This window comes from Trachinotus anak, unplaced genomic scaffold, assembly GCF_046630095.1.
Source record: "Trachinotus anak isolate AG129_WGS33_773 ecotype Australia unplaced genomic scaffold, CSIRO_AGI_Tana_v1 ptg000024l, whole genome shotgun sequence".
Lineage (NCBI taxonomy): Eukaryota > Metazoa > Chordata > Actinopteri > Carangiformes > Carangidae > Trachinotus > Trachinotus anak.
The window spans coordinates 11,321,962-11,349,888 of record NW_027273875.1 but is presented as its reverse complement, the minus strand read 5'-3'; the positions used below and the strand labels follow the sequence as shown (position 1 = coordinate 11,349,888).

The window sequence follows — 27,927 nt, the reverse complement described above, 5'->3', positions numbered from 1 at the left end:
CCAGAGAACTGTCCAGTTTTAAACAAACTCATATAAATACTTGCTGACAACATTTGTCTCTGAACACATAACATGTTATATTCAATGATAATATTCATCCTCTCTGTGCTATTCTAACTGAATTCCCATCTGTAAGTATTTCTCAAACAGCAAAACATGGACACAGAGTTGTAACCCTGCATCCCTCTTACCTTGGACATCGTGGCTCGCACATGCTCAGTCTCGGCCTGGGCCTGTAGCAACTCCTGCCTCAGCTCTGTAAGCTCCACTTCCAGCCTGTCTCTCTCGGTGTGGGCTGTCTTCAGCAGGCTCTGCAGCTCAGTGCTGTCACTGGCACTTTGCATGGCCTTCAGTTCACCCACCTTTTGTCTTTCAATGTCCACCTGTGCCTTCAGTCGACTGTTTTCTAGTCTCAGACAGTCCGCTGTTGCCTTCTGCTCCTCTGCAGCTTGTGCTGCCTGACTTCTGGCTTCCAGCTCCTTGTCCAGCTGGGCCTGAAGCCTGTTCATCTCCTCTCTGAGGCAGTGCACCTGACCCTGGGCCTCCTGATGCTCCTCCTCCAGAGCCCGCAGGCTTCCTGTCAGCTGCTGCTGGATGTCCACCAGCTTCTCCCGTTCAAAGCGTGAGCTCTCCACCAACTCAGCGTACCTCTGCTCCAGCTCGGCCAGCCGAGGCCCTTGGCTACCCAGCTCCTCCTCCTTCTGGGCCTGAATTTGGGCTTGTTCCTGAAGTCGGACAGCCAGCGCCTCATTCTTCTGGGCCAGCACCTCCAAACGTTCTCTCTGCTGTTGAAGTGAGGTCTGCAGGAGGCGCTTCTCCTCAGCCAGACGCTCGTTCTCAGCCGTCAGCTCCTGCACCACTTGCTGCTGATCAGCTAGCTCCTGCAGAGTTGCCTGCAGCTCCTCTGCTGTGCTGTGGTGGCTCTCCTCCATCTTGTGAATCTGCTCTGTTAGGCTCTGCACGGACACATCCTGCCCCTGTGCATTGGTTACTGCCCCTGCTGCAACGACTTCACCACTGACACCACTGCTCACCGATTCTGAGCACGATGGGATCTTCTCAAACTCGGACGAGTCAGGTGATGGCGAGTCCTTGGTGATGTCAGAGCTGGAGGAGATGGAGGTTTTGAGTGGGCTGGTAGTAGAAGGGAGACTGTCTTGTTGTGGAGCTGAAGAGTTGGAGTCTGAGGGCAGGCCATTCACCAAAGGCTTGGAGGGGGAGCTTGTTCTAGAGAGCGGAGAAGCTTCCAAGCAAAGCAGCTTTTCCTTCAGCGCCTGGTTCTCCTCCCTGAGGGCTGCCAGCTCTCTCTGAAACTTCCCGTTCTTCTCCCTCAGCTCCCCAACCAGAACAAGGGCCTCCGTCACCTGCCCCTGCTCTCGATCTGCAGCAGACTCTTGGCGCGAGATAGAGTTGGTTGAAGGTGAAGAGGAAGCAGTGGAGGCCTTACCTTTGCAGCGCTGCAACTCCATCCTGAGATTGCTGATCTCTAAGTCTTTGGCCTTGGCCTCAGCCAGCAGCTCTTTCACCTGGCACTCCAGAAGGCCCTTTTCTTGCCCCTCTAAATCTCCACGGGCCTTGGTTGTACTACGTGTCTGCTTTGCCAGGGTGGAGAGACTGGAAGTGCTGGCACTGGAAACCATCCTCTTGGTGGAAGAGCTCCTCAGCTGGTCCCTCAGAGAGATGCGGTCTCTTGTTATGGTAGAGGGGATTTCTCTCGGGGCTGGGATACCGGACTTCTTGGCTGCTTGAGCAGCTGCAACACAAACCAAAACGGAAGTATATATTGAGACAATGTTCAAGTACTTAAATAATCAAATTTACACAAAGCAGCTCATGGAGTCATCTGGTTAATGGTAAACTATAAATATAATATGAAAAAGCTTTTTCATCCATATAACTGTATCAGCAACTGAGCCACTGACAAGCGCTGTGCAGCTTAAATGAGTTTGAGTTCATGAGTCACAAAGGCTTCTTATATGCCAACTAACAAATTTACTATTTAAGGTTAAAATCCTTGTAAATCCTTGTTATCCTTGCTAAAACCTTGTTAGTAAGTATAAATAATAACTGTATCCTGCATTCACAACTGAGTGATAGTGAAAATCTACATTATTAATCTGCAGTCAGATTAAAAGCAAATATTAACTTTACAGTAACAATACATTTGTATTTATAATATGCTAATTGTGTTTAAACCAATGTAAATGATCCCATCAGATACACATTTAATTCTAGAGTGAAACGTGTTTAGATGAATTAACATAAAGAGCCACTTGGACTGTATCTGGTTACCAGTAGTAATAATATATAAATGAATAAATGTAATAATAAAACACAGATTCCAGTTTACAGTCAAATTCTTGAATGTAGAAACTCAATTTTCGATGATAAAACCGTTCTTCAGTGGAATTACTTTATAGCAGGCTCGACACTGACAGGAGAGTTAATGGAATCAGCATACAGATGTGCTGGGACCATGTATTTGTTAACACTGTGTAATGACACTAATTGAATAGACAGTGTGTCACATTCAGACACTTGTATTATTCAGCAGTTTCATGTTGCTGGTCACTGTACCCTATTCACATATTCTCTGTTTGGACAACAGAGCATGTGCCTGGCACTGTCTGTCTGTTGCTGTCTGTGGTCATTCATTGTCACAGCGGAGCTTAACTGTGGCATTTCAAAAGGCATCAGCGTGGGCCGCTGCCGCGAGCCTTTTCCAGACCCCTCTCAAATTTGAAGAGTATTGACTGATGCCCGGCATGAGCTGGGTGCCGCCTGAAAACGGTTTATTGTTTGTTTTCAGATCATCAGCAAACAGGGATGCCGACACAAGGGGGTTGCTTGTTTCAAACGATGACAAAGGTCCCTGTGCATGTGGCGCATTCATACACAAAGCAGCTTAAGCAGTGCACAGACAAAGACGGCACTGTGTCTCTCACTTGCATACATCATAATCAAACCCACAGAGCACAGGCTAGACAGACAGCCTGTGTGAGGAGATAGACACTCTTCACCCTAAGCAACATGTGCGCGCGCACACACACACACACACACACACACACACACACACACACACACACACACACACACACACACACACACACACACACAAAATCCACAAACAAATGGCCTAGTTTGGAATGGAAATCCTATACCCCTGTGGGTTCTTTAAGTACTCTGCCATTGATCGGCACTTTGCACAGACGATCCCCTCATTGAATAAACTGGTGACTGTGGCAGAAGCTGCCAACACTGGCACAATTTCTGGGGAACAAAGTCGTTTAACATTCCCAGAGCGTGCATCTGTGGTTGAGAAAGTAAGGTGCTTTAAGTAGAGAGGTAAAGACTCATCGCTGGTGTAAATGTAACATCTTGAATGTATAGATTTAAAACAAAACTCAGTTCAACATTATAATAATAAGCAAAATACAGAGGGTCAGATTTAAAAGAAAATTTGGGGCTATAAAAATGAAGAATCAGGCGCTCGGCTCCCTCAGCTCTGAGTGTCACTGAGATTAGACTCTCAGTTAAAAGCCGCTCTTTAAAAGGAAGTCCAGCCTGCTTGGATTGAAGGGACGCTGCCCCTTAAATTCACGTTGACAAAAGGGAGCACTTCATCCCAATCAGATGAATTTGTCACTGGACAAGCCTGCACCTCACAAAGAGCCATTAAAAATCAAGCCAAGGAGTCACTTTTTCTCTGCACTTCACAGAGGATGAATCCATGATTGACAGAATGAGGACAGCATGCCCTCCTAAATTATGTACTGTCACATAGAAGATGTTAACACCACACCAGCACTGTGTGCTGTACAGGATTATTTAGCATGTATTATAGGAAGCATCATCCAGACAGTGCAGAAAAAGAACAACGTAACAGCTCGTGCCTATTACACGGCCACTTGTCATATTCTCATCAAAGGTGGCAGTAAAGAAAGGGACAATAGGTCCTTGTTAGAAAGAGAGAGGAGTCCAGTGTGATTAAGATCAGTCCCTTCCCATGAGGAAGAGTGATGCCAGGACTGAGACTGTGGGACAGCGTTTTCATTTGCTGTTACTTCATATTCTGTTTTCCTCTTGCTCTTACTGAATAAAACCCAGATGGAGAACATGAACTCACTCATCTTTAGATCACCCACCTCTTAAACCATGACATCACCACAGCTGCTTTATGTGCACAGAGAAATGACACCAGACTAGATGCCAAAAGCCAGCACATGCAGGACAGCAGGATCCTCAAGAGCCACTAGAATAGACTGTCAGATAGTTAGAGAAGCTCTGAACTGGACACCAAGGCCTCACAGCAGAGTTGGATTTGTGTTGGCTTCTTGTTTCTAAAACTCTAGCTGTCATTGAAGAGTGTGCACTACTGTATATTTTAGTCCAAAACCACTGAAGTTTTCAATCTGTACCAGCCAATACAAATACCTCAAATCCAGGTGCAGAAAAGGTTAAACTTTCTAAAGGCCATTAAGTGTTTTTTTAAACACTAGGATTCTATTGATTAATGTGTTAAACACACAATATTTAATTTTATGCTGCTACAGGTCTGTCAATCAAAAACAATAACAAAAAACGATCATGGCAGTTGGCATCTTCACCCCTTCATTCATGCCATCATTACAGTCAACTACTCCTGGTTAGGATTCAAACAGTGCCAATCATTCAGGAGGTTTCTACCACAAGTCAAATTATCCAGAGGACCGGAGGATTCAAACTGGTAAATAACGCTGAATAAAGCAGTTTCTCATTAAAAATCTGTGTTTCTCCAGCACTGTTAACAGGACACAGGATGTTTTGGAGGGGCTGAGAGCCGAGCTGCCACGAACGTTTAGCTTGTTTCCCTGATAACATAAGATCCAGTCGTCCTTCTAAAATCCTTCATCCAGTTAAAATAAATAGTTAAAAACAACCATGATCTAAAAACAGTATCCTTAAAATGTGACTTAAAACTGGCTAAAAAGGCCAATTTTGACCCCTTCTGGCCGATAACCACAACACTGATACATGTGCAATATGGAATATGACACCACTACCCTACTGACGCCATGACAGCATTGAAACGGACTGATACCTTGATTAAAATTGCAGATTTCTCTAGGTTTGAAAATTACCGTAAACATTTGGGATAATGTAAGTACACAACTCAACAAAATATATAACATAGGGATAGCAATTTTTAGACATATTAGTGTTGAAAAGTTACATATTATAACTTTAAGTGACTCCTAGAAAGAAAGATTATAAAATGCCATTTGTACAATTGGCCAAATTGGACCCTGTTGAAAATGAGATGATGTGTCTCGGGGGTTTATCCTCAGGTTAAATTAAATCATAAATAATGTTGGCTGCAAAACAATATTAGACCAAACACCATATTATTTTATAGAGCTGATATTTGCCACCATTGACAAGTGTATCAATGTGTCTTAAAAAAATACCAACACCACCTGTTTATAAGACCAACACAGCAGCTGCAGAATATTTATTACTTAAATTTTCACACCATCAAATTCCCAATACTTTGCCAGACACAGTGCCAGCGAAAGGCACAGTTGTGCCAGGAGAGAGAGAGCTGAGATTAGATGCTATTTAATTTGTCACTAATAGAGCAGGAGGAGACATCAAATAGACTCCTGATGCCTGAAGTTGCCAACTTTTGGTGCTAGATAACTAGATACTGAAAAAAGTCTCTTTAATCTGTTTGATAACCATTTTGAACAATCTCAAATGAACAATGATGGTGGATTAAAGAGGGGAGAAAGAGAGACTGAGAGATGATTTTCCCAAGCACTATGGTTGGGATGCCCCTGAAAAAGACACTTAAATCTCCAAGTGCTCTAACAGAGCTGCTCAGCAGCCTCCTGTAAAAGACTCCCAGGAGAGAATGTGGATAAGATTAATGATGGATGCAAACCAAGCCAAATACACAGCAGGAAAAAAACAAGTTACTAATGAAATGTTTGCCTTATCACAAAATTCACACATTAAGTTATAGTCCAACGATTCAGCCAAAACAATACTAGTGAGTGTGGAAATTTTGTAAAGTGAGAGAAAACATAATGAACTGTGCCATAATAATAAGGACGCAAACATTTTGAGATTGCTTCAGTTATAACAAATTGAATTTTGTGCACTCAGTTTGTTCTTTTTAGGGCACAAGAGCTGAATTTCTTAATTATCTTCACAGAAAATTATTTCTCCTGTCGCTGTGCAGGTGCAAATCTTTCCTTTACAAAGCAAAAAAATGTCCAAGAGTTAGTTCAGTCTTAATTTAGTGCCCTCTTCGATGTAGGCCGGCTCAGGTCCAGGACATTTATAGCTACCCCTGAGAAGCACTAAATCTGTGAAAAGGAGTGGAATGGGCAGTTAAATGGCTCACTGAGGAGCTTTCCTCCTCTAGCTAGGAATAAATCCTCATGCTGTGTGAGAGCACAAGCTCTCATTGATGGCAAAGAGCAAATACTGTGAAACACCAGCTTTGGAGAAAGAAGAGAATCAATGAAAGAGAAAGTTATTTTTCTATTTACTGTTTTCCTCTCCATCTTCTCAAGTACTAAAGAATAGTCATTGATATATTGATTAAAGAAAACTTTTTAACACAATACAAATATATCTTTTTATATAACGTTACATTGACTGTTAAGGCAGTAGTGACAAAAACAGACTTGCTGCCAACTTTAATAAACCCGATTGAGGAGACTGAGCATGTGAAATTGTGTTGTGTGATTGTGTTGTTTACATTAACTCATCATCTAATTGAATTACACAGATGGACTTCCAGTAATCCAAAGGCATTCAGTTATTTCATGGGAAGTCAGCTCCCTGATCACAGTAATGCACTATGCTGGCTTCTTTCTTTCTAATGAAGATAAGCTTTCAAATCACAGCAGGAGCCATGTGGCTGGACACAGTCCAGCACCAGCCTGTTAACTGCAGCCAGCCTGCCAGCCTGCCGAGAGGTGACAGAGTGCACTGTGAGCAAAGTGCACAGAGTCTTTAATTTACAGGACAGGAAGGTCGTGGGTGAGGAGTCATGATGAATTAATGACTGCAGGTGGTCAAGTGTCAGAGAGCTGGCACCTGAAATGACGCACTGGCTTCGTCACTACCAAACAAGCCCTGGATGGGAATCTCTCGCTGCCACTCCTCCCGTCTTCCCCTCTGGGTTCCAGGAAATGTGGTGTGCAGTTTTTTTTCAGTCAGGTGGAAGTGGAGAGGAGAGACAGAAAACCCAGCCTGTGATTCTGGCCTTCCTGTTGTCCAACTGACAGGGCATGAAATAGGTCAACAGGCGCCCATCAGTCAGTCGCCGGGACTCACAGGCATTCCTTTCCTCTTACTGGAGTGGAAGACAGACAGAGCAGAGGCTCCATGACGGCCACAGTGGCTAAGCAGAGATTAGCCTGGATGGTACTGTAAAGTGAGTCACAACAGTCCAATGTGCCACTGAAAGTATTAAAGCACCACTTGTTGAGGATAAAATTGCTCTTCCATTGTAATAAGATACTGCTCACAACTCCAAAATCAAAACAGGAGTTAGATTAATAAATGATTTTCTGATAAGGAAAACTTGTTTTGTGAGTACAGCATGGAAACATGTTACACTACAGTCCCTGAAAAGCAGCTGAAATCTCTCCTCAGCCAAGGACATGACATCATAAGCAAGGTGATAAATGAATAAGCAAGCAGATAATACACAACAACAGAAGCTCCTGTGACACATGTCAAACAAGGACAATCGGATTTAAATGAGGAAAGCAGTGTCTGTGTTTACAATAGTCAGCAGTGTAAACCAGACATAGTGTGCAGTATCATCGAGCTCCAGAGAGGCTGATGACCGTCTTATACCTGTCTTTAAAAATGACTTCAGGGACTGACTACACTGAGGATCTGAATGGCTGTTTGAACTTGGGATAAGTTCATCACAGAATCCACAAAGTCAAAACCTTTTTTTTTTTCCATTTTTATCTGCTAACATCACACCACGCTGTCAGCTACTGTTCATCAGATAACACAGTCCACAGGTCTACTCAGACTCTTCTATATGCAAACACATCACTACAAAACCATAGCTGTTCAGTTTATGTTCTGTGAATAAAAGATGAAAGTGAGGCAAGACATTGTAAAATTGTAGCATTGTTTCTATGAACAAAATATTAAAGTATTTATGTTAAGGTTATTCAGTACTGAGAGTCAGGAGGTTTGCTGTTTCAGTGGCTCATATGCAGGATGTTCAGTATTTGGACAGTTACACATTTTTTTGTCCTTTAGCCTCTGAGCTTCAGCACTTTCATCTTGAAATAAAAATAATGAATACTAAATTAAGTAAAGAGCTCAAACGTAATTGGACAGATAAACATAAAGTCAAACGAAATGATCATATTTAATATTTTATGGATAATCCTTTGTAGTCTTCAGCTGGTGGACTGCAGCTTGGCTCCTGATAGATTTTTGCTTTGTTTTTTAGCCTCCTTATTATGTTCTTCACTTACATGGTCACAGCTTTACTCCTCATGTTGACAGACAATTTTTCCTCAGACTAAATGGCAATTCTCAATGCTGTGCCACATCTGAGATTTTTTTGTGTGCAAGAACTAACATTGAAACAACAGACAGCTGCCCCAGAAACATTTTGTTTCCAAGTCTCCAGTTACTGGGCACTATGTATTAAAATGTCTATATCACACACAGAGTTCTTTCTATATTGATGGAAGGTGTAGTGATATTTCTTTTCTTGGGATTACTCGACAATCAGTAGAAAACAAGGAAGCCTCACAAAGAAAAGTAAATATTTTGGTTGTGGTTAGACTAAAAGAGGCTGTAAATCATAAATATGAAGGAGGAATGGCTTTGAAGAAACAGTTGAGCATTAACTGACTCTGATTGCAGCATTTTAATGTAATTTTAGACTAGAAAAGCATTAAGTAATCCTAACTTTCTCTGAAGCACAAGTGCAGTAAAACACTCTTAGTTAAAACACTGTCAGTCTGACATCGCTGCTGTGACACTGTAATCAGCAGGAGGCATGTTAATCAAACGTGCCGACAACTGACCGGCAAACCTTCCACCCTGCCTTTCAGAAAAGATGTACAGTATGCAAGACTTCTTTGTGTATTTAAGCTGAGCTGCTTATTTCTGCCTGAAAAGTGAACAGCTCCTTGCTTCCTCTGCAGCACAGCATGAAAGTGCTGCATGAGGGCTGGCAAGCCACAGAGGGCCACTTGGCCTGGGTTCTTTGGCTCCTTTACTCGTTTTGATTGAATCATTTTAACTGGCCTGCATGCTAAGACTTTTAACACAGTGTCCTTATGCTCTGCTTTACACTACTTATGGAGCCAATACCCTACAGAGACATCCAATAGCACGGCCTGTGAGCTGGCCAACTTTCTTTATGCTCCAAATGGAAAACAGTTTAACACAGCACTCACTGTAGGAATAATGATATGCCATTTTACATGATTGCAGGTTTATAGGATTAGTGTGTGCGATGGGTAACAGGTTGTAATGAGTATTGCTAAACTTAGCTTTAATCCATTAATGATTCCTATCCTTCAGAATAAATATTACATGGGATGGATTAAATGTTTGTGATTTACTTTCCTGGATTGGCCTCATGCTGCAGGGGAGAGGGATTTACAAAAAGGTCAGAAAAGACAACATCTGCCCCTAATCTCAACCAGCATTTAGGTACTGTGGCTCACTTTTCTTGAACCACTGTTAAAGACATGATCAACAGAGAGGCAACTGATTCAGAATAAAGGCTGAGACACACCAGCATTTGTAAAAACCAAACTCTGGACAATGCAAAGTCCTGCATTGCATTAACTACAGTTCAATATGGTGAAATTTGACATGACAAAGAGAGTCCTGACCTCAGAGAAGATCAAAGAGCCCCAAAAGGAAGCCATCACATTAGCTGTATAACACAACCCACAAAAAGTCTTGACCTCATCATGCTTCCAGCACCGCTTTTTCACAGGGACGTGTTAATGAATGTCCACACTGCACAAGGAAACATACAAGTTGGTGGTGTTGGTGGGTGGCCCTCTGGTATCACAACACAAGATCATGGACATTTGTGTCATGGTTTAGTTCTTTAACACCCAGTTAACCCAATTTATAGTGTTATGATGGAGGTGTGATCTTTCATTGGACTGTTCTCAGTACAAAAACAGTGCTGACTAGCAGACAGCAGAACCAACACTCATAGAAGCCCAAGATTACTGCTCTCATAATGAGGATGAACCACAGCCAGCTGCTGACAGATTTACAAACCATATCAGGACAAGTTTGATTTAGTATGCACTGAACTCAATCACATGCCTAGTGTCTTACATATCAGGTCCAGCAATCCAGTGTTTTTTTAGTGTCTCAGTTTCATATGCACATTGTTATTCGCTCTACCATAAATGAGTGATTATTGTGACCTCAGGCCTAAAGGTGGTAATGAGCCAACTTTGATGTCCAGGCTGTAGTCTCCAGTTACACAAACAGGACATTGAAACAGCACCCGCCTCCCTCTGCAAACACAAAGCGCTGTGGAAGGGCCGGTGTGTTTACTGTACCATCTACCATGGAAAATATGACTGAGGTAACTTCCTCACAGTGTCCCAGCTATCAGAAGTTGGACAAACTTGTTTCCTCATGTTGAATCCCTGCTCTACGTCAATTTGCTCTGATATGGTGTTGAGATGGCACATTAATCTACGAACTTCCACATTCTTTGGCTTGTTGCTCACTCTGGTGTAATCAGTTTTGAATGGGAGCTGTACCCATGAGGCATAATGAATCAGTGCTTCACCAGACATTATAGCAGACACATATGCTTTCAGGGTCAGTGGTAGAAGTGTCTTGATTGACAAGTCCTGGCTGTACTTGAACATCAAATGAGGGGCATGTGTTCCACTCAGGGGTGGTTTTGGGATTATATTTTCATTCATTATCCACATCGCTTGTCATTATAGGGTCGTGGGGGGGCTGGAGCCAATATTTCCCCCAATGTTTGGGGGATAGAGGATTACAGATGTTGTTGTATTTCTAAGAGGAGGTTTAAGGTTTAAATGCTGAGTGTAGTTTAAGTTTGAAACTTGAGAATGAAAACTGCCTCAACACAGGAGTACAGTGAGCAGAAGCCATGCAGAACTTAATCCTACTGAGGATATGGTTTTCTGTCTAAACTGGCCATGGCACTGTTGCCTAGTGATCACTGAAGTGGTATTTATCTGGGCAAGCAAGCAGATATCAATAAAAAAGGCTACCTTTTAAAGTCCTTCACACACAGACACACACCATTATTCTGGATGATCAGACCTCTACTTAGCTGATGCTGGACGAAACTATGATGGGAATTTCGTGAGGCCCAGACTCCATGTACCAACTAAAATGACAGAGGCGTTAGTTGTCCCAGCTCAACAGATCGGAGAAAGCTAACAGGAGATTCTGTGAGATGTCAATCAAATTCAGCCTGGACACACCCACACACTCCTGAGAAACACTCTAATGAAGCAGATGAAGTGAAAACACCAGTGTCTGAGGGGCTTGACTGTGTAGGGGCTTTAAAAACAGAGGTAGAGCACAAATGTATTCAGAAGTGAAGTACCCTGAAATAGCTGACATGAATTATAAGATATCACAATAAATACGTAAAACAGTCCTAAAAAGGTGAGGAAGAAACGTTCCTCGAAACGAACAATTTCAGACATAACTTGGATGTCTTTATAAAAGCACTAACTGAGCTTGGTTTCTCTACCCATACCAATACACATTAAAAATAATAATTCAGTGCTGCTGTGCTGCCAGGAACAGTGAGCAGAAAGAACAATGTTATTCCAACACTGCTACGTTGATAGCATTCCCTCCTTTCAAAAAACACTATGCTTCGTCGTGTTTTTGGCAGCGTCCTCAAACATTACAGCTACCTTCAAGCATCCCAATCAAACTGCTGGAGAAACCACAAGTGTGTGAAACTTCCCATTTTTGACCATATGAGAGTCAGAACAATTTATTTTACATACACCAACATGTTTTTGTGGGTACGACTGACTGAGTTGGAGCCCTGAAAATAGACCCACTGTTATGGGACTATATTTTACTGACGATTCATCAACAGCCGACAACATGCTGACCACAGGCTCTGGTCTTGGCCGCTCTCCTGGTGAGCCAGTGAGGAGACAGGAAGGTTCTGCGTAGTAGCCGTCAGTGTAGTTCAGTGCTGATAACAACCGTCTTATCACTGCAGCAGACAGCTAACTCCTTAGCCTGTCACTTCAGAGATAACGCCGTCAATCAAATCTGAACAAGTTCCTCCTGTTCCCACATTTCTTTCCCTGCTTCCAGCACCAGAACTGTTATTCTACTTTGCAAGCCCAAAGTCTGACAAACCTCAGCTGGCTCTGGGTCGAATGGAGGCTAATGTGGACGGTAAAAACTTCTCTGTTCTTGTCCATCACCACATTGCTGTTCATCAGAGCGAAGCAGATAATGAACCCCTGATTTAATTGGAGGTTTAACAGTCTGTATGCTCATTATTACACCTCTACCTCGTGTAAAATAGATTCAAGGGCTTCTGTGTCCTTGGCCTCAGCACTCTAAGATTTATAGCTTTATGTCACGAGCGAGCATAATGAAAAATCAAGCCATTTATTGATCAATTCTCATTTACTATAGAGGCTCATTTGAGAAAATGGAGAGTGGATTTATAAGAATAAGAGTCAATCAATTAACAGTTTAGCTGACTGCTTCATTTCATAATGGAGGTTCATGTGGGAGCTTAGACCAAGGATCATTGAGTACTGTACCACGCAGAGTTTAAATATTTTTCATTGCCTGCAGGACATGATTGATTATAGGGAAAACATTCTGCTCTAGCTTATTTCATTTTTAACCCCACATACTTCCACAAGTGCACCAATCTCATAATTATTTTGTACCAAGAGTAATATTTAAAGTTCCTCTCGAGATAAATCTGGTTTTGTGACCTTTTTTAGAGATTTGTTTAACATGGTTTTCCCACATAAAAAGTGAAAAAAAAATTTTTTTAAACGGGCTGGAAGCAAATCTACGCCCATCACTGCTACTTGCGCTAGGTTGACAGGTCTCCATCAAGATGGTTAGTGGAGGAAACATGGGAGAGACTCATGTTTGAGCCTCAGTCAGACCCAGACTCAGGAGTTTGTTGTACACCACAACTGGCTACTAGAAGATGTAGCAGAATGGTAGGCATAGTTATTTGTTTATGTTGTTTGTTAGCTTGTAACTGGCAGTGGCTGACACAGTGTTGTACTAATGCAAACTCTTGCTCTGTACTGACAAGGTTTAAGGTTTATTTTGCCCCGCCCCCCTTTCCCCGCAAGTTGACAGGATTGGTTCCTGAGGCTATATGATATATGAATCCCTGGGTGTCTGAATCTGTTTTTATGAGACTGTCATTGGTTCACTTCAGTTCTAATGTGGAAATTCTCAGGCATGACTGCTTATTTCGCTAATGATATGTCTTGTAGTATATAAAATACACCATAAAAAATACCATATGGACATGCTAGGGTTAAAAACTTGATTTTCATCAGAAGGGTTCTTTAACAACAGGCTGCCAAATTTTGCATAGTTACCACAGAATAATTAGTGACATCAAAGAAGGTATTATTAGCCTCCTTTGTTCCCACTTTTTGACTCAGCAATCAACAATCGTTTGTTTTGTGTGTAATGTAGTAACTGTGCACTGTATGCTCTGTGTGTGTGTGTGTGTGTGTGTGTGTGTGTGTGTGTGTGTGTGTGCATGGAGATGAAACTGGGAGCTAATCTTTTCAAGCATGCAGCAGCTTGCTACCAATGCCTTCCAATCTGAGCTCACTGTGCTCTATCTTCAAGCAACACATGCCACTGCTATGAAATGATGCAGCTTAAACACCCACCACTGATAAAATACTCCACTGTATTTTTGTGTTTGTACGTGTGTATCCATGCCTGTCGTCCTAGCAAGCCACCTGGCTCTGGTCTATTCAGTGTCTATTTTTGTCGGGATAAAAACACGCATATATAATCACATAACAGCAGAAAGATGTGATGAAGCTCTGTGTGTAAAAATACACATGTCCAAATATGAGGAGGCTTCGCGCACATACACACGAACACATACTAAGATGCAAATGACTGTTTTGTTTAAGAAATTCAGAGAGGTTACAAAGATGTGGAAGAGCTGGGTTGTCTTTGGATGAGTAAGAAGTTGCTGCCGAGTGCAGATCAGAGTGACTTTGAAATGGAAATCTTACGGAGGCGCAGTGAGCTCGGGGCAGTGGAGGGATGTGAGCCCAAGACTGATGATATCATCTCCTCCAGCAGGTTCCCTCATTCTTACTGTCAGGCACACACTCAGCACTTTACCCTGCCTGACACCGAATATCCACACAAAGCTGCAAAAACACAAACAGACCTCTGCTGACTGAAAACAGAAACACAACACACTAGATCCACATGAACGTGTGTACATGCTCACATAAATAATGGCAGAAGAACAGAGCAGAATAACTAACTTCTAACCTGTTTAAACAGCTTCTATAACTCCAGGGCATATTAATCAGTGCTCAGCAGTCAGAGCTCTGCTGGTGCTCATCTTAGTCAGCACTCATTAGTCAGGACTTGTCTCTCAAACATGACATGACAGGAGGTTAAGCTCATATCTATTGTATTTAGCAAATGCATGTCTTTGCCTTTTACGTCAACAGAGAAAGACAGACACAAAGAGGGATAAGTGATGCTGAGGAAAACCACAATACAACAGAAGCAGACCTGACTCTGTTTCCTCCTGTCTCCCCGCCTGGTTCCCCATGTTGGTCCACTCCGCGACTCCCACACTCCGCACCGGGGCGGACTAATCCAAGAATCCGTGGCTGCGGGGGAGAGAGGTGTATGTGTGTGTGTGTGTGTGTGTGCGCGCGCGTGCAAGTGTCAGGGTCGTTGTCTCTGTTCAGCACCCACAACCAATGGCAGTCAGTCACACAGAGAGAAAACCATGAGACATAAAATTCTTCTTATTCTTCCCTCCTTCTGGTCTTTTCTTTTCTCCACTCCTTCCCAGGACTGTGTGAGTGTGTGTGAGCATGTGTGAGGAGGCAGGCTGCGTGTCCTGTCAGTGAATGACTGCGAGTGTGTGTGAATGTGTGCGAGTGTGCGTGTCCTCCAGAACAGTGACAGTATGTCACACTGGCAGGCAGGCGGGCGGGCAGGCGGCGTCGTGCTCACTTCATTATCGCTGTGATGACTGGAATCAGCTCAGAGGAGGAGTGGCTTCCCAGGCCACACACACACACACACATACTCACACACACATATTAACACACCTCCTCCCACTGCTGCCAGCCCGTTTACTCTCACCAATACCAGTTAAACAATGGTGAGATGAACCGTTCCTCTCACTGGTACTGAAAGGACAAGAATGAGAGAAAGGAGGGTGGAGGCAGAAAGGAAGGAAAGAGGAGCACAAGGAAAGGAAAGGCACTATTTGTATTTTTGGCAGAGGGTGACAGTGCCGCTCTTGTCTTTTTTTTTTTTTTTTTTTTCTCCTTCGAGTGAACTTGCAGCTTGGGACCTCTCACAAAATCTCCCATGCCTACTCCCCCACACAGAATCACAACTGCCACCTCCCAACAAATGTCTTTATTAACAGGAAGAGGAGCTGGGCTGGGGACCAGAGGCCACCCCAGGCTTTCTGTACCATTTTCCCTGCAGCACACGCAGCAGGGGACAATAGCATGTGAATGTGTGTACAAGTATATAAAGATGGGTGGGGGGGGTGGTGTGCTAGTTTAGGTGGGGTTGGCTAAAGCCAGTATGTAGAAGGCTTGTTATTTTCTGTCCTTTCTCATCCACAATGTATGCACAGGTTAAATATTTATGATGGCAGGAGCTAGAGAGAGAAACCAAGTTGGAAGGGAGAATGACTTATCATTTTCAGTCTCTCCAATGTTTACTGTTGTGTTTTGGTTAGTGCACGTGTAAACAGCTTTCTAAACTACTATTTTTTTGATGCTTGATTGATGCCAATTGTTATAAAGATCATTACAATTAATCTAAGGGCCAAAATACCTTTATAGCATAATTATACACAAAACCAAAGGGATTATAAATACATTATTTTATAGAATAAAACAGCAGTGACTCAAAATCAAACTATTGATTTTTACTTGTATCCCTCTGACATGAGAGCAACAGTGTTTCATCCAACCTTACAGTGATTTTATTACAGCAATACAATGATACTGCACTATTTCACCTATGATACAGTATAGTATCATACTGTACTGTCCCATCACAGTATGATACCATGATAGTCAAAAACAGAAACTCTCTTAGCCAAATTAATAAATCAGTATGACGTGCTATTTATCAGAAATTAAAATTCATCTGAACTGTATCATACATTTTTTAAAGCCATACTTGACACAGATAGGCACTGATATTTTTAGTGTATGAGCATCTACGTTGCATAAGCTCAGAACTACCAGCTTCTTTCTTTTGTGCTCACTGCTGAGAAGAAACATAGACAAAGAAATGAATTTGTAGTTGTTGCTGCATTTTGGCTCAGTGTGCATTTGATGCATAAAATACTTTCAGCTCCAGCCAGAAAAGCCTTTTGAAAATTCTCCAGTAGCTGTAAAGAAGGACTAGTTTGCATGATTCTGCCCACATCAGGTTGAATATTCAACGCTTTGATATAATACTGTACATGGCCACTTCCAAGCCTTTCATATGAATGTTGCACAAACTGTTGGGAGACTTTCCTCTTCCTCTCCTAATATTCTCCTCTCTCTTCCTCTCGGAGCAGCACATCCACCTTAGTAAACAAACATGCCTGTAATCCAGCTAAGAATGTTCTCCTCACCACAGGACGCCCATCTCTGTGAGCCCAACAGGCCTCTTTCAAGATCTGGCAGGACCATTTCTCTCTGTCTTGCATCTTAAGGAGACTTGCTGGGGTCACAAGCCTCTCAAGAGAGGAATTTCAGACTTGATGCCAAGGCTCTGGTCAACAAACCTAAAAGGGACCAGGTGTGTTTATGTCTGAGTTGATGCAAGGGCTGTAGATACAGTATTAATTCTGGAAGCAAAACCCTTTAGATGCGGTGTATTGAGTAGGAGTGAAGCTATTCCTGCCTGCCATAATCCTTTTTACAGTGCATGCATAATAAGCAGAGGAGTGCACTATCCCACTGTACTGTAATGTATACAGGACAGGAGATTATGTGTAATTTTGCATGCATATTTTTGCATGTCTATCTGTATGTGTAAGCACGTATGTCCTCTTACTGTTTGTGCTAGTGTGCGTCTGTCATGGCTGAGTGCTTAAGCAGGTTGAGTCGTCCCAGCGGACTGAGGCATGTTTGATTAATTCATCTGACAGATAGAGGAGCTCAAGGTCCATACTTCTCCCTCCTCCTGCCTCCCAAGCACTGACACACACAGACAGGGCCCTGCTGGGACCACATTACCTCTGTCTGGAGTCTGAGTTGTGCATAGTAAACCTCACACACACGCTGGGTCCATAATATTCCCAGCTTGCGTTTGTGTCTCTGCTCTGCCTATCCTTGACTGAGACTGTTAAGGTCAGCTGACACTTGCATCATATATCCGTCTTCCTTCTCTTCCGACAGGGAATTGGCTCTATGAGGAAATGATACGAGCTATGAGCTGATTAATAGGAAGCGGAAAGTCGTCTGGTGTTGCTAGCAAACCTTCACATATGGCAAACAATCTGAGAGGAATCTCGAGTCCATCAGTCACTGACAACAGACCTCTCATGCAGCAGAGGCTGGTTCAGAGGCTATTTAGGGAATGACACAGCAAAAATAATTCTGATCCCCTGCAAAAAGCATTTGAATCAGCATGTAGTAAACAGCATGAAACATCTCTGCTGGAATAGCAGTTATCATGACAACAACACCATTAACAGAGGGGACTGGCAAAACATCATCTCTTTAGATACGAGACACAAGCTAACGTGTCGTTATTGTATGTTTTCCACCAGTAGAGGGTCCCTCACAGGTGAGAAGGACAGACAAGTGAATGCTGTGGCATGAGAGTGCTTCTTGGTAAAGCTAAGCTAACCCTGATCATTCACTTTCGTCTTGTTGCCGAGTGAGATTCATGAAGTGACAGTATTACGCTGACACGTGTCGCTCAGCAGAATGACACCGTGTAGCAGCAGCACACTGTCACTGACAGATGCATGCCTTTTCAAATGTGCAAACTCATGTCAAAGACTCAACATGTTTGTGCTCAACTTTTACCTTGAGGCAAGAAGTGATACTAGATGCTGCCAAATGTTCTCAGATGGATCATGGAATATACTATAAACAGGGCGAAAGCTACAAACCAGTAACTCAGTAACTCTTCTTTTAGGTCCCAGCTGAATGTGGTGTGAGAAACTTGTTTACTCTTGTTCTACAGAGGGTGAAGTATCTGCAGAGGTAGAGCAGTGCAATCTGAATATGAGCTGTGACTCACGTGATCGTGAAAATAGGCTTCAGTCATTTAAGTGAATCCAACACAGAAAAGACTCCCTGAAGGACTTTTCCGTTAAGCTTAACACTCCTATTAGTGATCAGTGTGAAAGGGTTGACATAACAAAGGTGAAGGAAAGTGGCTGTCAATGAAGTGTCTCTTTATAAAGTTATGCCCTGCAGTCACCCCTACTGGGCTTGTTATTTATAGAGCAGGACAGTCTTATCTCCTTCTGTCTCTTCTCCTTGCACTCTCCACAGGGACTCCTCTCCAAGTGAAAGCTTTACTGAATTATTGATGAGGTCTTTTAAATAAGTCATCAGGATGAGGCTGGGTTTTAACCCGTTGTCTGACAGCACGGTAGAGTTGGTAAAGTGCCAACTGGGATAGGGGCAAAACTCCATTAGCAAAAATAACAGTTTTGACTCATTAGTACGGCATGCTGTGAGGGGAGTTAAGGGTGGGGTCAGTCAGTCAGGAGAGAGAGTGTGTGTGTGTGTGTGTGTGTGTGTGTGTGTGTGTGTGTGTGTGTGTGTGTGTGTGTTGTCATCTTCCAGCCTTAAAACAAGGTGTGACTGTGTTCTTTGGTGCCTAAAGCAAGTACAGTTACTCTGCTTAAATATTGTTTTTTACAGATACTATTTATGGCTGAGCAATTAAAAAAATATTATTGAAATTGCAATATAGTCAAGTCTAATATCCAAATTGCACAAGCTGCAATTTTTTGATAAAAGGTAAAATGTGTCCATTTCATCATCAATGAAGTGTTGTCATGTTACAGAGATGCCTCAGCCTACAAATCATATTCTCCAGCTGTAAAGGAAAATGCTTGCTTGCCCCAGATCCCAGCAAAAATCAAATCAGCATTTTTATATTTTTTTTCAGTGGAAGTGAAACCCAAAAATGACTATTCCCACAATAATCATGACTCACGTGGCAGTCGCGATATGTGTCAAAATAATCACAATATGATGGGGGGATTTTTGCATATTGCTCAGCCCTACAACTCTTTGAACATGTTTAAAACTGTAGGACAAAAGGAGGACAAAAGCTTTTTATCAAACAAAAATAATGACTACAGTGAGATCTATCATTTGCATTACAAAGCTCATAAATGATATTAAGTTTGAGTATTGAGTTGTGAAGTGAGAAGGTGCAGCAAAATATTTTTAAACATCATGATAAAAATAGCCATTTATGCCTGGAAAAATGTGGTTGTTTGAAAATGTAGCACCGGTCAGTTTCATGACTGGAGGCTGACCACTGCACTAAATACTGCAACACTAAACAGTCACATCAAAATGATAAGCATCATCTATATTATTTGTTTCTTTGATTTTCTATGCATCCACAGTATCTCACACACATCTGACCCAGTTCTGATTAAACAAATGCTGCATTTCACCACTGCAGCCCTCATTGCTACATTTAATTAGCACTGATTTGCTCAATGGGATGTGGGTACAATTACAGTTCATAACAAGGTGACACTCATTTCATTTCATTGCTGCTGCACAGGAATGGACTGCATTGTTTTTAATGATGGTGCGTTGCTTAATTTTTCTTCATACAATTTCAGTGAAACATGTTTGCACTGCTCAGCAAAGATCCTGTCATACATCCACAGTCTAGTTACAAAATGTACTTTGATGGCCTCTGAAAAAAGACTCAATTACTGCCTGTCAGGTACGATGACAGTTCTGCTGCACTGTGCCTTAGAGTACAGTAAGTTCTGATTGCTTCTTGTCACCGTGCAAAGTCATATATCAAGTAGGGAGAGGTGCATCTGTTTAAGACCAACCTGTTGGGTGACAGTATCTCTAAGACAAGCCTCAAGACACATCTCAGCATTCCTGTGAATATGTTTATCGAAAAATGTCATGATGCAAATTTTTTTTATTCTCTTCACCCAAAACCTAAATATTCTTCAGAGTGATGTTCTTCTTCCCTTCTGCGTCAATAAAAGCAAACAACTCAAGATATTTCTGAGCTCGACTTTTCAAAGAGTTCAAATTCCACAGATCACCACCCCAATCTATATTCAAATCATGACATTTCCCCTGTGTGGATATTTCAGCAGAGCTCTCAGGTCAGGCACAGTAACTTGGAGCTGAGGGCAGCAGGCTGAATGATGACTGTCAGTGCATGCATGGTTAACCATCACTGCTCTTTCAGGTGTCTGATTTGATTTTCCACTTGCTGATTACCTTGATTTTCATGACCTGTTTGACATATTCACTCATTATCTGTCTTTATACGTGTTGACATGCACTTTCATAGGGCCCCAGCTCAGGTGGACGGTCTGATGGGAACATCACATTGAGCAAAGGCTCTACTCTTGTCATGAGATTTTGAGTTATAGACAAGGACAGGACACACCGGTTAGTTCATGTTTAAAGGTTATTTCATTAAGAAAGTGTGTGTTATGAAATATGAAGTAAGTGCCTGTAAATTCTGTGAAATTACTTGTTAATATTTTTTAACTGACAATATAAAAGTAAATAAAGTTGTTTAATATAGTTTGAAGGGAAAACACAGAGAATAACATTTTCTTTTGGGAGAAACAAATAGTCCATCTAACTGATGATTTTGTTTCTGCAGTGATGGTAAACATCCTGTTAATATCAGCAAAAGGATGCAAAACAAGCTCAACATAGATGGTCAGTTTATTTCACAAAGGATATCACTCTGCCTGAAACACAACGCAGCTCCATAACAGCATCAAAACTCTTTTATTCTTATTTTTAATTAGCTTTGGTTGTCTACCGGAAATTGGCAAGCAAATCCAGGCTGGACACAGTACGTTTAGAGTAATGAATTTACAATGAACAGCACAAAGTGGGGACAAGCTCTTGTCCTTGGGTGTGAAAACACTTTGAAAAACCAAACTTTGGTTAATTAGAGCCCAATCCAGTGAAAGCTGATCATGGTCTAATTGTGTTTGAAAGAGCCCAGAGCCTCGCTTGGCCCAGGTTTCTCAGCTCCTCTGGAGTCTTTTGTCAAGTAGAATTCAATTATCTTTTCTTCAGCACAACACAGCAGCCCTTTGAAGAAGAATTTCACGAGAGCACAGGATCCGCACACTGTGGAGATGCGCCTCCATAAACAAACACGGTTATCCCTCACATTTTCCAAGGGTGTGCTGTGAACAACATTAATTACTGCAACCAAATCCCTGTCATCATCAACTGCCTTATATGTCCTACATGTAATATGAGTTTTGCCATCAGGATGACTTGGAGTTGCTCCATGTGTCTGTTTATCTGTTTCATACATTAGAAATGTTTGTCATGACAATGACATCCTGCTGATGATATCCAGTGTTTTCAGTGACAAGGAAAGCTGATAAAATAAAGTGTATGATTCAACCACAGGAAATAAAATGTGTCGTTCACATACAAGAGGCAACGTAACTTGTTCCATATGTGTCTAACCATCATCATCTGAGGTACATTATCACGTGGCTCCAGTCTGTCAGGTATCTCTACCTTCATTCTGGCTTTCACACGCAACACCAGAGCCATAAAGGATCTACATGCCTCCCTAAAGTCATTTGAATTATTGCTTCATGATTCTTTTAATTCTCACCCCACAACTTTACAGACTTCCTCATACAGGTCGACAATCTGGTAACAGCAGTTCACATAAATGGGGCAATTACAAAAGCATCTCACAGCAGGGACCTTCACAGCGTTCACTGTGCACTGGAAAGACAGCAACTAGAGCAAACACAGGTGGAAGTAATGACTAAGGTTGTGACCAAAATCACTCACTCATTCATTCCTCCCTCCTCACTATCCACGGAGTTCTGTGTAGAGGACTATACAGTGAGCTCATCAGTGAAATTACTTGGGTAATTTTCTCTGCATCGTTTTTCAGTCTCTTACTGTGAGCACAATGCATGATGGTATATATTGCTTGGTTTGTGACCATCGGTTGCTCACTACTTTTCATGATGCATTGTGGGATACAATGAATCCACTATATTGGATATAATAATTCTCACTATACATTCGGACAGCACTACAAAATGGCAGTATGGCAGTAGTGAGTGATTTCGGACACAGCCTAAACATTTATCATCAGAGTGCATTGTGCATCGCCATCTCAACACCTAACTTTTTCAGGTGTATGACATGACAGCTGGATGTGAACTAAAAGATTAGACAGGCGTGCTTAAAAGTTATTGGTCAATTTTTTTGTGTGGCTAATAGGAAATGGGCGGTGGAGGATAAAAGTTGCAGAAGTTGTGTATTTTCAGACAATAACAAGATTTAATGGTACTTTTCACATTTGAAGAAAAATGGCCTTTCTAAGAAAAATGAGGAATAGTGTAGTGAAGTACTGAATATAGTTAAATTAGTGCAGTATGAGACAGCTGCATGGGACTTGGTTAAATAATGAGTGATTAAAAGTGTGTCAGGTGGTTCAGTACATAAGACTCTTCCCATGAATGCTCCTTTCATGTTTCCCCAAATGTAAATATTACACCATGTTTACCGTGAAACACACTAAGTTTTCATCATTGTTATGATGAACAAAATGTTTATACCCAAAATAACATCTATATTTTCACTCGCCTCAACTTTATGCTAAATACTATTCAACTGTATAACTGTGATAAGTGGTCCTCCGAATACACACCTTGTTCAGTTTAGTAGATTTTGTATTTAAGGTGCATTTCCAATAGTTTTTAGAATTAAATGCTCACTTTAGCGGCTTTGGTGGAATCAAAGCGTTTATCTAAAGTAATTTGTGCTTACACCGTGTTTGTATGTATGTGAAAACAGAGCTTACAGTCACAGAAGCTCTCCTTTCAATCAGAGCTTTGGGGTGTTTCTCTCCAAGTGATAACTCATGATTGAACACACAAACCAGCACAATACACTATTGTAAACTAAACCAAAACATACAAACATTGACTGTACATACATACACAAGCACACACACATCACACAGTAGAGCAAAAAATTATCAAAAGACCAGCCAATAACCCCCCCCAACAACATTCTCGCTCTCTTGCACTTGGATTAAAAAAACAAAAAAACAAAAACAAAAAAAACATTCATTTTTCCTAATTTGTCATCCAAAACACATCCTGCTGTTTTCAGGGATGAGCAGATGTTGACTAAGAAGCAGACTATGCATGAATGCATCCAGTCTCTCAGTTCTGGACCAAAACCCAGAGAACCTTAGTCCTCAGCCACCTGCACCACACCAGTGCCAACCAAACAAGAAAGAGACACAAGAAACAAGAGAGAAGTGCAAAGAGAAGCGTCTCTCAAGCTGCTAGTTCCTGCCAGCAGCTTTGGTGATGTACTGTGGCCCTCTAGTGGCCACAGGTGGTTAGTTGCACACTCCTCAAAATGGTTACTACGATGATCTCCAAACCCTGACACATATCACTATATTCCCTTGCTTTTCAGTATCATATCCTTTTTCCTTAGATCAAACAAAGTCTCTGAAATTAGTTATTTGAAAATATCTGACAAGAGCTGTTGTCCCTTACCAGACGTGCTGCGAGGACGGGCCTCAGCAAGATCCGAGATGGCTCCTGTGGTCACAGTCTTCTTCATCCGGGAGCCAGACGCAGCGGCTCCCAGTGTGGGCTTCGTCAAGGCATCATCACTGCTGGCTCTTTTCAGCTAGAAACACATCTGCTGTTAATACCACCATCATGGCTCTAATAATGTTACAATAATGACATTTCATTCAACTGACATCACTCATGTAAATTTATCTCCATGTTGGTTATTGGTAGATTGCAGTGTGCTTGTGACTCACCCTGCTGAGGCGCTGGTCTGAGGCAAGCAGGCTGGAGGATCTAGTGGTCTTCATGGCTGTGGAGGTGGTGGAGGAAGAGGAGGGGGCCAAGGAGGCTTGCCTGGCTCGCTCCTGGAGTCCCGGCTTGGGCAGCCCCACCTTGGTGGCGCCCGTTTTCAGCATGGCTGCGTGTCAGCTAACTACACCTGAGAGAAGTCCAGAGAAGAGAGGAAAATTTCAAACTTCTGAATGGTTTTCCTAAGGGCTGAGCAGTGAATCGAAATATTACTGAAATTGCAACATGGCCAAGTGCAATATCCAAATCACAGGTGCTGTCACAACATAACATAAATGGAGCATTGTGGTGGTACACAGCCTACAAATCATACTCTCCAGACATAAATAAACATATTTGTTTGGTAGAGGACACAACAAAAATCACTCCATTATCTTTTTTTTTTTTTTTTAATTTGTGAAAGTGAAATGCAATTCTGAATCATATTGCAATCACAATACCTGCCAAAATGATAGCAATATTATTATTATTTATTTATTTTTTGCATGTCATTAAGCTGTTGTTATTCTCAGCAGTACAGCAGAACAGCTCCTCTGGAGCTGGTAGGCAGGGTCCTCCAAAACAGATGTTAAGTTCTGTATAGTTGAAGGTCAATCACTTTTACCACAACCCACTGTCTATGTCCCAAAGGCACCAAGAAGTACTGCTGAAATATGAACACATGAACTTCCATTGAAGTGAACACAAGACAACTTACACAGTGGGAAAAATTACCTCTGACTTGCAAAATTGGAAGTAAATTGCAATAAATACACCTTCTAGTCAGCAAGTTACATGTGTATGAGGCTAAAAATAGTAAAGTTATCAACAATCAAGCCATGAATTAAAATGGATACAAATAATCAATTTCAAACAAAGCTGAAGTTCCTGTCTCTTTCCTTTGTGGGGCAGTGTAGTCCTAAATATTCCCAGGATATTGCCACCACTGACAAAGGGACGTATAAAAGTAAAAACATAACAAAGTAACTCAAATATTTTACAATAACCATATTATGAATAAAACATTTATCCATGTATGTGGGTCAATAATTGTTCCCTCAAATACCACAGCACCATAAAACTACTGTGGAAGCACAGAACAACAGGTTGTACCGTTGATTTGTGTGAATAAGAACAGTATGCTAACACTGTCTGGTGGCATTTGTGTCCAATCCAAAATATACAAGCTCAGAGCTGCTTCTGAGGGCAGCTGAGGTTAATTCAGAAGCAACACCATTGAACTACTTCCTGTTAGAGGGAGGAGAGAGAACAAAATCTCTTATCTGATTTGTTCAAAGCTGCAGCACTGACCAGCACACAGCACAATCTCCACACATCTAGTAGGAGGTATGCAGCCAGCTGCCGTCACACTGTCATTCCTCTGTAGGAGTATAGTTAAAACATAGCACAATAATGGCTTCAGTTTTCCAATCCTAACAGGATGTGGTCACAAAGACTGTTAAAGGTGTTCATGTGCTGTCCAGACTCATCTGGACAAAGAGTAGCTGTAGGAAATGGAGGGATGGTGGAGTGCACTCAACCAAAGAGAGAGTGCACTGGTAAAAAGCTCTGTAGCTCCCAGTGGACTGGCTGATTCATTGATCAGAGCTGAGGTAACCAGATCCTCTGCCTCCGACAGATACAGGGAAACCCTCTAGTCTCTGCGAGCGTGTACACAAGTTAACTCAGGACAAGGCTGTCAGGGAGCACAGTTTTTATCCCCCTGCTCCTAACTATTTATACTTATTTAGTTTGACTGAAATGTTGCATGTGGAGCAGCAATAAAGATCTGCAGTAACCACTTGTCGGCAGTCCTAAAAATAATGACAAGATGGGTAGAAGGAGCAGTGTGGGCATGAGCCAACTCCAAGAACATAAACGGGATATTCATCAGTAAAATTGTCCCAACAGAGGACGCCCAGGTTGGGACATTTTACCAAGCTATTTTGTTTGAGAATGCTTGTGGTTGCTTGAGGACATATCTTATTAAGATCACACTGTATTCACTTTGTTTTTTTTTCCCCTGTATGAGAGCATGTGTCTCCCTGCTGCTTCCATCATATGATACTTAGACCTCCCAAGGCGAGATCCTGTGACTAACTGCCCGGCCTGGTAGTCTAACACCTCAGCTGCGATGGCTCACCTCCCTTTAGATCAGCTTTCATGGCTACGTCACCTCTCACTGCCAAACACGTTTGATCTGCTTCTCAACCTGCTCTGATCGTGGTGTGGGCTAAATGAGGAAGTGAGGCCAAATTGAGGATGTCCCCCTTGAGGTTATATCATTTTCATTTTTGAAAGAGAAGGGAACTGAGCAACAAAGAAACACTTTTGTGGAACAAATTAATTCAGGCAATTGTGAAATCTTATGTATGAAACTTTAAACCTAACGCAAAAGCCTGTACATCAAAGTCTAATCCACCTTCTTTGGGCCTCTGCAGGACTCTAATATGCAAATATGACCTCTCCATTTTCCTCTGCAGAGATAAGACTCTCAGGAGCCAGAACTGTGTCCCATTTACTTTACAGCGACCTAGTTATGAAACCAAAATGTCTTCGAGAGACACGCAACAGGGTTGTATTTTAAACTTGAACTAGAATTAAGACAGAGAGTGTGACCTGCGTATCTCTCTTTAAAAGCAACTCACCTCACAAAAATGACAAGCATTTACTGACTTCTTCTACACCGCAGCTTGCACAGTCTGAGAAAACAAACATGTAGGATGACGACAAGTCTGTTAAAAAAGCTAAGTATGGAATTTGCTCTGAAAAATACTAAATTAGAAAAGCAAATGTAATTTGAAGTCACCACAGCCATAAGTAGTGGGTTGTCATCTGCCTTAATTACACTGCCTCTGAAAACAGGACCATGAATGTTAAGGCTGAACATGAGACAGAGGAGCTGAGGAGTTTCTCAGAGATTTTCTCTGACGGTTGCTGCTGGACTGGACTGCTGCGATGAGATAAAGGGAAAGCACGAGGATTCAATACAACTGACAACAGTTATCAGTTTTGGTCTGGTTGAAACAGAAACAGTCACCTGATCTGATACAACCCTAAGGGAGAGGACGATGTGCTTTCATCACACAACCAAGATCAACGATGATACACACTGGAAATAGCTCAAGTCACGATGTACGTGAACAAATATTGACATTACGACACGCCTCCCTTATTCTGCCCATTAATTTAGCTTTAACTGATCCATTACAAACACAATGAACAGCGTTACAGCAACAATTACTATAATTTACTTCTATGAAAAAGTGGTATTTATATTTTTACTAAAAAAAGATCCACATGTATAATCTTTGTTTGGTGCAACCTACAGCAGAACTACTGCTCTGCAAAAATAGGACAGAAGTTGAGACAAAACCTGTTATTACTCTACTTACCCTGCTACATAACAGTTAAAGGGGAAAATACCTTGTATGTACACATTCATTAGATGAATATGTAACTTGGCCAGTTCAGCTTGCCGCAACCTCAACCTGCCTCAGATTATGAAGGGAAACCCAAGCTGACCAGTCCTGACCATTCTCTGACCTTAAATGCAGGTTGTTCTGGTACAGTGCAGGACGGACCAATGAGCACAACTTCAAATG

The 27,927-nt window shown here is 41.9% G+C and overlaps 1 protein-coding gene across 7 annotated transcripts in view; it reads right to left on the bottom strand.

The window, feature by feature from the left end:
* The window catches only part of specc1 (sperm antigen with calponin homology and coiled-coil domains 1), a 73,692-nt gene that overhangs the window by 34,073 nt on the left and 11,692 nt on the right, over positions 1 to 27,927 (bottom strand). For 6 of the 7 annotated variants that reach the window (XM_071460691.1, XM_071460694.1, XM_071460696.1 and 3 more), the window contains exons 2-4: positions 24,289 to 24,473; positions 24,014 to 24,149; positions 192 to 1,753 (exon numbers count right to left, since the gene is read on the bottom strand). In XM_071460691.1, coding sequence (XP_071316792.1) covers positions 192 to 1,753; positions 24,014 to 24,149; positions 24,289 to 24,450 — 1,860 coding nt within the window. In that variant the 5' untranslated portion in view covers positions 24,451 to 24,473. Of the gene's footprint in view, positions 1 to 191; positions 1,754 to 14,793; positions 15,271 to 24,013; positions 24,150 to 24,288; positions 24,474 to 27,927 lie in introns of those variants that run through there. The other variant, XM_071460695.1, reaches the window with a different exon arrangement.